The sequence below is a fragment of the Balaenoptera borealis genome, assembly GCF_965194805.1.
Source record: "Balaenoptera borealis genome assembly, chromosome: 3".
NCBI classification, from domain to species: domain Eukaryota; kingdom Metazoa; phylum Chordata; class Mammalia; order Artiodactyla; family Balaenopteridae; genus Balaenoptera; species Balaenoptera borealis.
In genome coordinates this window covers 124,333,610-124,349,325 of record NC_138866.1, presented here as the reverse complement: position 1 = coordinate 124,349,325, position 15,716 = coordinate 124,333,610, and the positions used below count along the sequence as shown (strand labels likewise).

Genomic DNA, 15,716 nt, shown 5'->3' with positions numbered 1-15,716 from the left:
AGCACGGGCAGCACCATCCGACCACAGGGCCAGCTTCTCCAGGTCTCCAGGTCCTTGGCTCCGCCAGTGATGTTGGCGGTCAAGCCTTCCTTGAGCACCTGGCTACTGTGCCACCGCCCTCTGGAGGTCAAAATTGGTAGTGCAGCCTGGTGTCCTGCCCCATCCATTCTCATGGACTCATTTCCCGCCCCACCAGCGCCACCTTTTGGCTCTTTTCAAGCTTACAGTCGGAAGGCAAGGAAAGAAGCGGGAAGACCTTGGAGGATCTAGTTCCAGACCCTATCCACACCTGCACCCTGTGGGCATACGCACCACAGGTGGTCCAGGCTTTGGGGGCACCACTCCTTAGCCTGAACTGGAGAAGGCAGAGTCCCTGCTTTGTCATTCCATTTGCTTCTGAATCAGGCCCCTGCAAGGTTTCTTCTGAGCAGGGAGAACACAAATGGGATGCCTGCAAGGCAGAGAGGCTCTTGATTTGGTTTGAGTCTCCAGGTGTGCCCTGGAAAGCTGCTCCTGCTGGGTAAATAGGAAGCAGCCGGGTGAAGGGATTTGCTTCGCTGCTGGAGTTCTCAGCAGTGGGCTCCATTGGCAGCCAGAGGGCTTCCTGGAGGAAGGAAGAGCAGGCACAGGACACAAGCCAGGTGACAAGGAAGCAGAACGAAAGCACACTGTGAAGGGGGGAAAAAGCCTCTCTTGACAAGCTTCTTGGCTCTTGCTGCATTTCCTGGGGTTTTCCCCAAATTTCCAACCTGGCCCTTTCTGAAATGATGCAAAACAACACGATTTACGGTTCTGGTAGGTCTTCAAAAAGCTTTGGTGCAAGTCTTGTCAAATACACCTCTTTCAACTAAGGGAAGTGTTATATATAGGAATGAATCTTTTCTGTAGGAAATGAAGGGACCTCAGGGACCCCAGCAAGATAGTGCCCAGCCACCCTGCCATTCACTTCTTTTGAGCTCAGTGGTATTTCAGTGCTTTTAAGTTTCCCAGAATCTGAGAATGTTAGAGCTGGAAAAAACCTTAGAAAGTATGTATTCTAAATATTCTAATAGGATAGCAGAGTCCAGAGAGTGGAAGGAACTTGCCCAAGGTCACACAGTGACAGAGACAAAAATAGAGCCCTGGCTCCTGATCCAGGCTGGCACTACTGGGCTTCCATTTGTCACCTGTCCCTTTACAACATCACAGTTGTGACTATGGTTAGGATACATTGTACATGATACCACTGTTAGGCTATACCATCAAAGGCCCTTAACTTTTTGGCATGCAGTCACTGAGATGTGGGTAAACCCCTAGGCACAGGTGGAAGAGTTTCATCTGTCTCAATCTTCTTGACTCTCCTAATAGCCCTTTGTCCTTCTCGTGGACCTGCCTAGCAGAGCTTAAACTGCAGAGCTATCTGTTGTCTACCCTCTTTGCTTCTACACACAGACTGCTGAGGGCTCAGGTAGGAAAGTCAGACAACTGTGCAGATTGGTGCTGTCTTAGTCTGGTGGGGCTGCCATAGCAAAGGACCACAGACTGGGTGGCTTAAACAACAGGTATTTATTTTCTCACAGTTCTGGAAGTGGGAAGTCCAAGATTGAAGTGCCAACAGAGTCAGTGGCTGGTGAGAGCTCTCTCTTTGGGCTGCAGACAGCTGCTTTCTCGCTGTGTTCTCACGTGGCCATTCCTCGTTGTGCGTGAGTGGAGAGAAAGAGTGAGCTCTGGTCTCTTCCTCTTCTTATAAGGGCACTAATCCCATCATTAGTCATTAGGGGCCCCACCCTGACCTCATCTAAACCTAATTACCTCCCAGAAGCCCCACCTCCACATACCATCACGTCAGCATGGGGTGGATGCGGTGGTTAGGGCTTCAACATATGAATTGGAGGGTGGGGGGGAAGGACACAAACATTCAGTCTGTAAAAGCACCTCCCAGACTCAAGGCCTCCAGTCTCAACTTGCTTCTCAGTTTTGCCTGACAGTTCTCTGTGGTCCTGGTTAACTTTCACTCCTGGTCCCCAGGTAGCCATTTCAGATTGTATCCATTTCCCCCAAGCCTTCTCTTGCCTCCAGCAGATGACCGCCTCTCCTCCTTCCCTAAGAAAGTAGAAGCAGTCACAGATGAGCTGCACCCCACCCCTCAGTCCCTCGCTTCCTCCCTTCTAGGGCCAACCTCACCTCTGAGTTCTGATTCCCCTCCTCTCACACCTTCTCATGAACTTTGCTGCATCAGTTGCATCCTCACACTGACTCGTCACACACTCAGGTCTCTCACATCCCCCCTCGACTCCACGTCCCCATTAGCTGCCACTATCTCTCTCTTCCTCTTTGCAGCCAAACTTCTTAAAAGCCTCATCTGCACTAGCCATGCCCCCTTTGCTCCCTCCCATTCATTCCTCAGCCTACTGCAGTCCAGCTTCAGCCCCATCCACACCGTGGAAGCTGCTCTCCTCAAGGTCATCAACGGCCTCCGTGTTGCTAGGGTCCTTACACTGTCCTCTGTCCAGCCTTTGAAAATGTCATCCACTCCCTGCACCCCCCCAACCCCCGCCCTTGAAACACAGTCTTGTGTGTCCGCTGCTCTATCATACTTTCTGGATTTTCTTCCTACCCCTCTGGCTGTCCATTCTAGGCCTTTTAAAACTTGTTCTTTCTCTGCTTTGTCCTTAAATGTTGGGGTTCTTCGTTTTCTGTCTTTGGCCATTTTAGCTCTACTAATTCTACCCACTGGGTAATTGCATCCACCCCCATAACCGAAATTCACATTCTTCAGCTTGTAACTTTCAAAGCCCAGTCTCTAGCACAACTGCTCTCTCTCTCTCTCTCTTTCTCTCTCTCTCTCAAACTCCTGGCTCTCATCCAGCTACTTCCTGGACATCTCCACAGGATCCCAGACACACCTAGAATGCTAACAAATGTCTGTGGAATTATCTGTTCTTCTACCTCTGAGTTGGCTGCATATTTGAGAAATGTTCTTGTCTCCACCCAAGTCATTGCTAAAAATAGCCTTTTTGGTGACAGCACTTAAATCCAGCCTGAGGAACCATTATCTGCCCAACCAGGACTTCTGGCCATCTCAAACCCAACAGGGCCCCAAACTGAACTGTCTTTTCCCAAAACATATTCTGTCTGGCCCCAGTCAGTGGATCTAGACTTACCTGGGTGGCCTCCCCAGCCTATTACCAGAGGGAGTCACGTGAGCATTTTGGCTCATTTACAATGACCCTCAGCCTCCTTCCTGCCTCAACAGGAGCCAGTGGCTTCCAAGACACCAAAGATCCATGAAGCCAGTCGGTCAGGCATAGTCATCACTGGAACTTGCATCCTTCTTCCTCCCCTGCTCTGGCTCCCTCTCGTCCATGTCCACTGCCCATGAAGCCGCTGACACTGACAGTGTCCACTGTGGGAACGCTAGTGCCCAGTTCAGGGCCTTTCAGAAACCACAAGCCCACAGGATGCCCATGCAAGGTGGGGAAGAAAAGCCTCCCCTCCCCCCAGACTCTGTACCAAGCTGTCAGTGAGCCCAGAAGTGGCTCTGCTTATGGCCACCGCTCTGGTCCTATTTGCTTCTGGCCTTCATTTCTGTACACCCAGGTCTCCAGTTCAATCCAAGGGGCTGCACTGGCACATCATGCCAGCTACACCATCACCATCATCATCATCATCATCATCATCCTTTCCCTCCTTGCATCTTCCCCCCAGCCATGCGCCTCCTCCTTCAATAGTGATAAAACACAGATCTCCATGAATGTCTGCAGATGTGAACAGACACTCAGAGGAGGGGGAAGGGGAACAGAGGAGGTTCTTGAGCACGTCTGAGCCCCAGCTGAGCCAGCCACAATGCCCCACTGCATCGGTACCCTGAGAGACCAACTTAATTCCTTCTCCTTCGTCCTCATGTTCTGTCATCTCCAAGTCCTGTACCTTTCTACTGCCCTAATATCTCTTCACTGCATCATCCTTCTCACAAAGGATTGGTAACCCTATCAGCCAGGTGCTTTGGACTGCATACCACAGGAAGCCTATCTCAAACTCAAACAATGAGGGTTTTCATCGGCCCATGGCCCATGGAGCCCAGAGCTAGGGCAGCTTTGAGGTTGGTCCAGACCCTCAACAGTAGCAACAAGGACCAGATTCCTTCTGTCTGTCCACTCTGCTGTCAACAGTGTTAGCTTCATCCTGATGCTGTAAGTTTCCCCTTATTTTTTGAGAGGGCTGCCCTTGGTAATCTGGCCACATCCTTCTTCATACATGTCTGGCAAGAGAGAATGGCTACCCATCATTCTCTTTTAAGAGCAGCAAAAACTTTCCCAGAATCCTTTAGTTGCTCTCTCCTCACGTTCCATTGGCTAGAATTGGGTCACATGGTAAGGGGTATGGGAATCCACAGCCCAATCAGGGCCACCCCTTGAACTGTGTCATTTCCCAGAACACACTGCTGTTACCCAGTGGGTCAAGGGTAGGATGGATATTGGAGAATTGCCCGCAATACACCACAGTCTCTAAGAAAGCCAAGCCTCCATTCATAGCTTTTGATCCAGAATTAGAACTTCCCTTTTTCCTTTCTAGTCATTGTTCGGTTTGGAAAAGATCTAGAAGCATGTCTGCCTTCTCAGACTGTTTCTTCAGTAACTTGGTTGGCTCGATTATTTTGCTCAGATACAGTTTGAATTGTGTTCACTATCCCAGGGGACAACGCTTGGTGTTTCCATGTAACCAGAGCCCCTTCTGCCTGGTTGCCTTTGGACATCACCCCATTCAACTGTGGGAAAGTGAGACACAGAACTGCTTCTCAGTGAACCAACTGTCCACCTTTGGAAGAGGGACACTGGGTTTGCAGGAGGCTAACTCATGGCACAGACTGGGAGTTCTACTTTTTCTCAACCAGCTACAGTACACTGAAGGCCTGGTTGGTTTGCAGGGTCTGGGCTAGACAAGAGGCCACAGCAGACAGAAAATTCAGAGAAGCGCAGAACCTCCACCCTCGGGAAGCTCACAGCTGATAGGAAAAATGATGGTGACAGTATATGTGTGAGGAAGGCGGCGAAGGCAAGGGTCATCGCCCCCTTTTATAGAGGAGACTCTGGGCCACATCGAGAGATAGTGCTCCCCATCTTTTTAGTGGAAAGAGGGTGCAGAGAGGGTCATGGAAGAGTAGGTAGGATAGTCTTTGTCAAAATATAAAAACAAAGTAAGAAATGAAAGATATTCAGCCTTTTGTAGTTATTTATATTTTAGGGTTCTAAGAGGTCTGACCTGATTGGTCAGGGCCAGACCCCCAGATAGGAGAAGCTTGGAGGAAGGCTGGGTAGACAGAAAGGGATGTTATTGCTTGGAGATGATGCCAATGGCACATTTCTGCTGGAACTTGACAGTCAGAGGAAGAAAACCTAATGGTTTTGAGATGTCAGGCTAGGATAAGACGACAGGGTCCAATATAGCAACATCTTTAAATAAAGACTGAAATAATTTTAGATATGCCAGCAAACAAAGGCTGGAGGCAAAGAGGGAGGAGGGGAGGTACCCCCTAAGCCATGACCCCAAATTCCCTTCTCTTTTCCCATACTGTCCAGCCCAAGGACCACCCCCTCCAGAAAGTCTTCTGTCCTCCACCCCACCCAGCCAAGCCAGAGCCTCACCTTGGTGCACCCATAGCCCTTGACCTTCTTCTATCTCAGCACTTGTGACACTGAGCTCTACTCTGTTCTCAAGTCTGCCTCTGGTACTGGACCAAGTGCTCCCTCAGGGCAGAGATCAGATCCTTTGAGCCTGGAACATGAGGGGTATTGATTAAATGAAGGAATGACTTGAGCGAGTGAGTGGATGAGTGAGTCTGTGTTAAGATAAGGATTAGAAGAGAAGGGGAAGGCCACTTCCATTGGGGGAGAGTTGGGGGCTGGCCCTAGACCTGTGTGGTGTCCAGGAAGAACCACAGGAAGGGACCAGGCTTCTCACTCCCCACAACTCAAGGCCATGGTCTGTGGCTGGCCCACCTTTGAGCATCCCTGCTAATTCCACACCCCCTCCACAAAGTCATCCTAAAAGAAATAAATCAGATTTGCCTCAGAACATGCCCACTTCACTTAGTACAATCTTAGCATCCTTTTAGAAAGGAAGGCTTTTTGGGGTTCAGGGTTAAAAGGCAGTTCCATCCCTGCCATGACCTTGCAAATGCAAAGTCCAGAAGTTCTGCATCATGTGGCTTGTGAAGTCTTTGAGTCATTTTTCCCTCAAGGAAGAAAAAAGTTAAAAAGAGCTTCCTTATTCCATTTGCTAGATGCCAAGGAGATTTTTCTATAATAAAACTCTGCCTCTTCCTCTGGCACACCAGCTGCCCCTGGACCCAAGCTGACCCTGTGACCCACGACTCTTTATATTTTTCATAGGCTCAGGCGTCCATGAGGGTTCTTAATGTCCCAACCAGGAAATAAAGGTTTGATTCAGATCAAAAAGTATTTTCTGGTAAGCACAGGTGAGCCTATTTCCTGTAGTCCAAGAACTGCAAAGATTTTATATTGATTAAGAAGGCAGTAAGTTCTCAGATATATTATTTCTCAGCAAAATAAACCTCTTGTCCCCACCTACTCACAGGGCAGGGTGTACAGCCTCTGGAGAGCACTAGGTGGCGGCAGAGCACCTCTGACCACCTTCGCGTGGGCGCGTGAGCGCTGCATGGAATGGGGTGGGGGACTTGAAGCCAAGGCCAGGTCCCCCAAGGAAAGTGAACTGACTTTATGGGATTTGGGGGTCTCCAGTCATCTGCAGAGGCCCTTGAGATCTGAACTTTAGCCAAAGAGAAGAAGAGGGAGTTGGCCATCCCGGGATTTGCCAAGCCACAGCTCAGAACCAGAGAGAGCTGGACGGAGAAGTGGGCGTGGGGTGTGCCTGAAAGCCATAGCCCACTGGTTCCCACCAGGGTAGGAAGCTGACCTCATTCGGGCAGCCCTGCCCACAAAGCATAGCTCGAAGGAGACTCTCAGACTTCTGGCCAGTTCCCAGAATTGAGGACTCGAGGTGGGAGAAGGTCTTGTGGCGCCTTGGTCCAGCAGGACCCCACTCCCTCCCCTGAGTAGGCTTGAACCCCATGGAAGCCCTTCAGAGATGTGTGGGCAATGCCCTGGGTTCCCCCAAGTAGGAGCAGCCAGTCGATGGTGCGTGTTAGCCATTGTGTTCCCAGAGTGGGGTTGGTGGCTCGCCAAGCGGGGTGACAGCTCCTGGGCTGGGCTCTTGCCACCACACCCTGCTGTCTTTCCCAGTGCTTGCGTTTCCCAGGATGCAAGAAATCTGAGATTCTGGAACAAGAACATGTCAGACTCCCGTGACCCCAGCTGCACACGGCCCTCCTCCCTCCCTCCGCTCCAAGGCAGTGGGGCTAACCTTTAGCTCTGATTGCAGAACGGAAGCTGCTCGCTCGTATGGGAACTTCAATTTCTTCAGTTCCCCCAAGGGCTGGGAGAGTCACCTCTGACCTCCAACCTGAGAGTCCTCGTGACTGCAGTGCGTTGTGTGCTCGCATTTCTGGGTGTTTTGTGCTGCCGTGGCTTGCCTCTTGGAATTGGGTACAGGAACAAAGGGGATGCTTGACAGTGCTTTTCCCGCTCTTCTGGTTCTCCCTGTGAGAGTGAGAAAGAAGTACAAGGGTGTCCCTGTGGGTGTTGGGTTGATGGTTCTCATGGGTGGATATTTCTCTCTTTGAAGAAGTTCTGCACATGTGAGCTCATTTCCTTCTCCTGCTTTTCCCTCTCCCTTTATGTGTTTAGCTTTTCAGGGTAGTCTAGGGCAAAGAGCTCATTGCATAGTCTGAATTCACTTATAAGGCTGCAGGCTCCATGCGGAAGAAGGCCCCTAGCACCCTCCTGTGCTTACCACCCAGTACAGTGCCTGGCACTTAGTGGGCACGTAATGACTATGTGCAGAATGGAATGGATGTTGAAACTGCCCATGTTTAGATGATTAATCCCTTTTCTAATGCTCACATGCCTAAATCATCATAGTAGATATGAATGGTAGCTGTGTAGTAAGCATTATGTTATGGGCTTTACATATGTTATTTTTAATATTTTAGAACAACAATCCTGCAGTAAGATACTACTTATTCCCATTTGGGAGCTTAGGAAACTGGGGATCAAAGATCACACTCAGAGTTCAGGCAGTGGTGGGGCTACAGTTACCACCAAAACCTAGACAGATGGAAAAGTCTGGCTTTCCCCATTGTTTGTCAACAGAGAAAAAAATAGAAGGAATTGTCTTTTAAAACTACTAGATGAGTTAACATTTGTAAAGTGCTCGGAATAGCATACATACATAGTAAGTGCCTTTTAAGTGTTTGTTAAATCAATAAAAATAAAACCCAGGTCAGTGCCAGAAGTTGGATTTAAGTCAGCTTCGTGGCTTTCTCTGACAGTATTTTAATCCTCTGGAATAAATACAGTAAAGAAAAATAAAGTGGGGCCACAGGATGTTCTGCTGACAAAAACACCACCACGTCTGTGGCCTCCAGGCCGCAGGTGTTCAGCGTCACAGAATTGGAGCATCTCAGGGCCTGGAGGGGTTTCAACTGCCACAGTCCCGGGGTGTGAACTCAGATCCCAGGTGTCCTTGGAAGACCTATCAGTGAGATTCAAGGGGTCCATGCACCCCTTGGAATGTTATGCACAGTGTTGTAGTTTTGTGCACTGTTCAGGTATGGGGCCACGGTTTTCATGCCCTGGAGAGCTCTGCAACACAGAAGGGTTCTGAGGCTCTGGTCTAGCAGTGCCTCCCAAGGTCAGAGTTAAGGCAGGTTGGGGAGGCTCAGTGCCCCAGACTTGATTAAGGCTTCAACTACACCCCCTTTCTTTGGGGACTTGATGGATGGAAATCTCCATTGAGTAGGACTGGCAGGCCATCTGGTCTGGCCACCTACTGGGAAATAAGCTCTTCTGTGATCTTCCATCTCCTCCAGGGACACCATGACAGTCCACTGCCTGTGGGCTTTGCAGGCAACTTGGGGGTCTCCACAATCCCCATACCTCGCCACCGCCCCTTCCCCCCATCGTGCATCCTCCCAGCCACACCAGCCTGGCAGCCACACTGTGGATTGCCAGGGTGGGAGAAGCCAGACCCCCCCCAGGAGCAAACACAGCCCCTGCCATCCTGGCACTGCACAGAGCCATTCTGCTCTGCCTTTCAGAACGGGGCTGTTTCAGTGCCAGGCTTGGGAACGCTGCCTGATGAAGCAGTGACCTGGAGCCGCCTCCTTCTGGGCCACTCTCGTGGCTTGACCTCATATAAAGGATTCATCAGAAACTTGCCAGAGTTCATTTTAATATTCTAAAAGTTATCCTCTCGAACTTTTATGAAGACACCTAAGTATATAAAGCAGAAGCAGTAAGGGTACTCAGCCTCTCCTCCCGCTCCAGGGTTTCTCTGAGGCCTCAGGAGTGACTGGTGCACCCTCACAGTAGAACAGTCACCTGCCTGCCAGGAGATGCCATCTGGTTGTTGGTATTTACAGACCTTGGCAACCTAAGCCGGCCTCCTGGAGCTGTCCCCTCGCTGCCACTGCACCAAGATAGGAAATTGAGAGACGCCTGCCCTCTGGTGGTGATCCTGGGGGTAGCACCACCCTGAGAACCAGCTCTAGGGCTTTGATGGGCTGAATGCTCAAGAGATGGAGGAAAGTATCTTCTCTAATTAAAGAGTCAATGCTGATTGCCCTTTTGGCCCATTAAACTCTTTGAGTCATTATTTAATCACTCAGGGATTTTTTTTTTTTTTTTTTTTTTTTAGTAGAGGGAAGGATTATTTATTTATTTATTTATTTTTGGCTGTGTTGGGTCTTCGTTTCGTGCGAGGGCTTTCTCTAGTTGCGCCAAACGGGGGCCACTCTTCATCGCGGTGCGCGGACCTTTCACTATCGCGGCCTCTCTTGTTGCGGAGCACAGGCTCCAGACGCGCAGGCTCAGTAGTTGTGGCTCACGGGCCTAGTTGCTCCGCGGCATGTGGGATCCTCCCAGGCCAGGGCTCAAACCCGTGTCCCCTGCATTGGCAGGCAGATTCTCAACCACTGCGCCACCAGGGAAGCCCACTCAGGGATATTCTGAAGCTGGAAAGATTCTATTTTTCTGCTAAAACCCAGTCTCCTAGGAATATCTGAGTCATTTGAATTTCAGAGGGAATTTTATTAGTAGCTGGGATTTCCGAACACTGGGGCAGCTAGAAAGTCTGCTGCTTCAGCCCAGCCTCTGTTCTGGAGTCTTGGGGTCCATGGTCCTGCTCTTCAAGGAGCTGGAAGCCCAGAGCCTGCTTGGACTCTGGCTTCAGCCTCAGGTCTGGGCTAAGAAACCCTCGATGCCCCCAAACACATACACTCAGTCTCAGTGAGTGTCAGTGCTGCCCTCTGCTCCCCAGGGGGCCTGCCTGCTTCACCATTTCCACAGTGTTGGGCCCTGCAGCCCGGCCCCAAGGGCTGGCTGGGGACCTGCTTGCCTTCCCTGCCTCATCTCTCCTGCACCCAGACTCCCTTTGCCACGCCCTGCCCACCTCCTGAGCTACCCGTTACCTCTTGTTAAATCCAAAGCAGTGGTTGTCACCCAAATCACCCAGGATCTCACTGAGATGCAGACACTCATTCAGAGGGTGTGGGAAGACCCACACCCGAATTTCTAACAAGCTCCCAGGTGATGCTGATGCTGTTGGCCCACGGAGCCCACTGAGCACCAAGGACCAAGGACAGTGGTTCTCAATCTCAGCTGCACATTGGAATCACCTAAGGAGATCAACACATACTAAGGCCTGGGTCCCGCCCCATAGTTTGTGGTTTGCGTGGTCTGGTGTGTGTGGCCCAGGCACTGGGATTTTTAAAAGTGCTCTTAGTGGTCCTCGGATCAGCCAGGGTTGAGCACCACTGACCTGGATACAGATTGCAGCCTCCCTGCCACCACTCCTCAGCAGCTACTGTATCCCTGGACACCATCCTTTCTTGGATAGGTGGTCTCCCTCCATCTGCTTCAGTTGAGTCCTCCCCTGGGTGTATTGTCCTGGGGTTCACATAGAGTGTATGCAAGTAGCACCCCTTGAACTTGTGCACAAAGGGGCTTTCAGGAAGTCACCCCCAGACGGGCATGGTTGAGGGGCTTGTAGTGGAAGGCAGAGCAGAGGTGGGGGGAACCACCGGGCTGGTGCAGGAGCGGAAGCACAGGACCAGGGCAGTGAGGATGGGCTCCACTTTGCGGCTGCCTTGGGGTTTTTTGGGAACTGCGTTGGTTGCCTCAAGGGCTGTGGGAACACCTGCAACACCTGCTCGGGGTGGGGTGAGGTCAGCTGCCCCCAGCCCTGAAGTGGAAGCCCTTCCGGGTGAGGCCTACCCGGACCACCTAGTTTAAAATGTCACCCTTCATGCCCCCCTTTCCTCCCACAGTACCCACCACCCTGTAGGACACCATCTCATTTCCTAATTCGCTATGTTTATTGTTTGACTCTCACCCACTGGAATGTCAGCTGTCCGAGAGCCGTGGCCTGTGTTGATCACGGTGCCTGCCTAGCACATGGGGTGTCTGGCATTCACTTGACTTCCAGACCTTCCCCTGCCTGGTTTCTGAGTCCTGCCACCTTCCTGGCCCCTCCCTGGCTGCTTCCCGAGGCCGAGGAGTGCCGTGGTATCAGGGCCAGGCTCGCAGCTTTGGACTACAGGTCCCCACTTTGCACCGCCCACTTCCCAGTAACCAAACCTGGGTCTGCTTAGGAAGTTTTTCTGATCAAACAGGAAAATAAAAAGCAACATCTTTTTTTTCTTTTTTTTGGCTGCGCCTTGCAGCACGCGGGATCTTCGTTCCCCAACCAGGGATCGAACCCGTGCCCCCTGCATTGGGAGCGTGAAGTCTTAGCCACTGGACCGCCAGGGAAGTCCCAAAAGCAACATCTTAACACTTGAAGCAGCAACATAAAATGACTTTTTGTTCCCATGGAGAGGCAGGTCAAGTGTGGAGTCTCCTTTTTAGAGGGAAAGCCTGCCACGTGAAGAAACAAATGGTTTGTTTCATCCCTTTCTCCCCGTGGGACCTTCCTCTCAGGGTAGAAGGCCCGGTCTCTGAGGGGCGCACCCCACGCTTCTGGGCTGCACAAGGCACAGATGAGAACGGGTGTCCCGCTCCTCACGCTGGACGTGCGGGCGAGTCTTCCTCTGGCTGCTCAGCATGGCACCAGCCCAGGCAGACGGCTTTGGCAGCTGCCCTTTTCATTTATCACTGCGGAGGGTGCTTGCCTCAGATGTCAGGTGGCAGTGAAATGGCATCAGTGTAGGGGCCACAGACGATTGGACTGGGTTTTAGAGAGGATGTGGAATTGGAGCTGGGTCTCCTCTGGGAACCGGGGAGGAGGGCAGAAGGGTAGGAGGCCGCAGGAAACTTCCAGAGGGAGTGCCGAGGCAGCTGGAGGCTGGGCGAGAACTGGGGTGAGAGGTGCGAAAGATTAAAATAGGGCCAGCGGAAGGGGGCAGGAATGTCACACTATGGGAAAAGGAGGGGTGACACTCTCTTGGGATGGATCAGGAGGAGAGAAGATCAGCCAAGTAATGATGGCCAAAGGTACCTTACAATTCAAAGGGTCTTTCATAGGCAAAAGCATACACAGCTGATAGCACCTGTGGGTGGAGCCTCCAGGATTCTCTGTGCCTCGACCAGGTAGGGGGCGGCTGTCCCTGACCACTCTGGTCCTTCTTTCCTGGCCTCCTGGACAGACACGCTCAGCCCTCCCACCGGTGTCCTTCACGTGGCCTTTCCTTTCCTGACACTGTCTTCTCACCTGTATCCCAGGGATCCATGCATTCCTCTGACCAAATCCCAGCCACCCTCACCAGGCCCCCTCAAGACCCCTCCGCTCTGAATTTAGGGCTGTCAGTTTAGCAAATAAGAATAGAGGACACCCATTTAAATTTGAGTTTCAGATAAACAGTGAATACATTTTTTTAGTGTAAGTATATCCTATACAACGTTTGGGACATACTTATACTGGAAAATCGTTGATTGATTGTTTATCTGAGATATAACTGCTTGTCCTGTATTTTCTCTGGCAACCCTACTGAATGCCACATGGTGTCAGTTTGGGGTTTACCCTGTAGCCTGTCGCTTGTGAGTGGCCCTCGTGAACCTGCAGGAAGGTGGAGAGAAGTGGTTCCGCAGGGGACTTTGAAACCCGTCTGCAGCGGGTGAAGCAGGCCTTCATCGATGGCCTTCGATCTGGCCTCTGCTCACCTTTGTCCCCCTGTCTTCTGCTTGTCCTCAGTGAGAACCCTCTCTTCTGCCTGGCAGCTCTCCTCACTTCCCGCCCCACGCTTTTGGCCATGGGCGAGGGTGTCCCATCAATCATCCTCTGCTTGTCCAAAAATGCCTTCCTCCTCTTCCCCCATCACCTGAAAGCCAAATTTCCTTGAAGAGCCATGAGCTTTGTCCCACTTTCCAACAGCTGGGGCCTCCTTCAAGCTTTCCCTTGATGGACTGTGAGGAAGAAATCTCCCTGAAGCACCTACATTATTCCTTCGGGGAGAAGGGAGCACCTCAAGGCAGAGCTCCCCTTTCCAGAGACACCCTCGGGATCTTCAGGGATGGGTACCGGCTGCTTTGCAGCAGGCTCCAGCCAATTGCTCCCTCTGGACAGGAAGGACAGGGGGTGACGGCCGAATCTTTGGGCCATCAGATAATTTATCATCATCGTCACCATCACCATCACCATCACCACCATCATCACCATCACCATCACCATCACCATCACCACCATCATCACCATCACCATCACCATCACCATCACCATCACCACCATCATCACCATCAACATCACCATCACCACCATCATCACCATCACCATCACCATCACCATCACCATCACCATCACCATCACCATCACCATCACCATCACCATCACCATCACCATCAGCTACATGGTGCTTTACAGGTCAGATACATTTTCTCATTTAACTTTCAATAACCCTGGAGGCTAAGGAGTTTTACAGATGGGGAGGCTCAAGTCCAGAGTGCCTTTGACATGGTCCCGGGAGGCCGAAGGCTAAACCAGAAGTGAGGACTCCCCAGCCAGTGCTGCCTCTGGTGTTCTAGGGCACCTAATTCTTCCTCATCAAGGCAGGCAGGCGGGTCCAGCTTGTAAATAACCCACCAAGTCAGTGAGGTTTGACTTCACCATCCCCATGCCCCCTTAGAGGCACCCCCTTTTCACCAGGATCTTGTGTTCCTGAAGGGAGCAGATCAAATGCCCTAAGGGGCCCACCAGCTCTGAGATTCTGTGCCTTCTCTCCACTTCCAAACCTACTCAGGAAAGATTTCATCGTCGGTGGCCTCATGTCTATGTATGAACGCTCATGATCATCTAGTCATAGGTTTCCCAAAAGACGGTCCGTAGAACACTAGTCCCTCCAGGTGCTACATGACAAAAGGGTGCGTGGGCCAGTGAGTTTGGGAAAAACTGATACTGTAATCCCTTTTGGAGCACAATGATGCATGATAGCATATTAATGGCACTAAAATGTCCTGTAGAGAAAAATATCCACTTAACTTTTTTTAAAATAATTTTTTAAATATTTTATTTATTTTATTTATTTATTTTTGCCTGCACTGGGTCTTTGTTGCTGTGCGCGGGCTTTCTCTAGTTGTGGCGAGTGGGGGCTACTCTTCATTGTGGCGCACGGGTTTCTCATTGTGGTGGCTTCTCTTGTTGCGGAGCATGGGCTCTAGGCGCATGGGCTTCAGTAGTTGTGGCTCGCGGGCTCAGTAGTTGTGGCTCGTGGGCTCTAGAGCACAGGCTCAGTAGTTGTGGCACACGGGCTTAGTTGCTCCGCGGCATGGGGGATCTGCCTGGACCAGGGCTCGAACCCGTGTCCCCTGCATTGGCAGGCGGATTCTTAACTACTGCGCCACCAGGGAAGCCCTATCCACTTAACTTTGACCCAAATTTTCTAAAACTTATCCAACCCTAGAAACTTTTTATTGAGTAACAATCATTAACATTCTGTGGAACTAGCATTCCTTACAATCTACTTTGAGAAACAGGGATCAGTTCAAATCTTTCCTTGTATAGCTGAAAAAACAGAAAATTCACTTATGAATTCATTGAGCATTTATTAGAGGTGGGCTGAGGGTATCCTAAATGCAGAGCCTGTGCTAGGTTCTGAGACCTATGCAGAAGTATAATATAATAAGTGTAATAATAATAATAATAATTCATGCAGCACTTACCACATAGCCAGGCTCTCCACTAACCTTTGCGGTCTTCCATCTTTACAAGAAGCCTATGAGATGTGGTTTTGTACCCATTTTAAAGATGAGGAGACTGAAGCACAGGGAGATGCTGTGAGCTGCCTGGGTCAGCCTGTATACTGAGCTCCATCTCTTAATGAGATGTTTCCGGTCTTCGTCATTCTACCTAGTGGCCCCTTAAAGAAGGCTGTGTTTCATCAGGAAGCACAGAGCCGGGGAGGTGTTGAGAGCAGGGCTGTGGTGGGGACCTCACCCCTTCTCAGTGCCTCCTCCCCCACTTTTGTCCCCGCAGGTCTACCTGGCTGAAGCCGTGCTGTGGGAAGAGAGCAGCCGTGTGGCAGGTATTTTTGCTCAGTGCAAGTGTCAACAGTTTCCTGGTAGCCTGTGTAATATTGGTGGTGATTCTCCTGACTCTGGAACTTCTAATAGATATAAAGCTTCTCCAGTGTGAGTAGCAAGAGAGATACATATGTAAATACATATGAT

General features: G+C 50.8%; 1 protein-coding gene across 2 annotated transcripts in view; it reads left to right on the top strand.

The window, feature by feature from the left end:
* Positions 1 to 15,716, top strand: part of TMEM266 (transmembrane protein 266) — a 133,275-nt gene that overhangs the window by 51,207 nt on the left and 66,352 nt on the right. The window contains exon 4 of one of the 2 annotated variants that reach the window (XM_082386990.1): positions 15,523 to 15,571. In XM_082386990.1, coding sequence (XP_082243116.1) covers positions 15,523 to 15,571 — 49 coding nt within the window. Of the gene's footprint in view, positions 1 to 15,522; positions 15,678 to 15,716 lie in introns of both variants that reach the window. The other variant, XM_082386989.1, reaches the window with a different exon arrangement.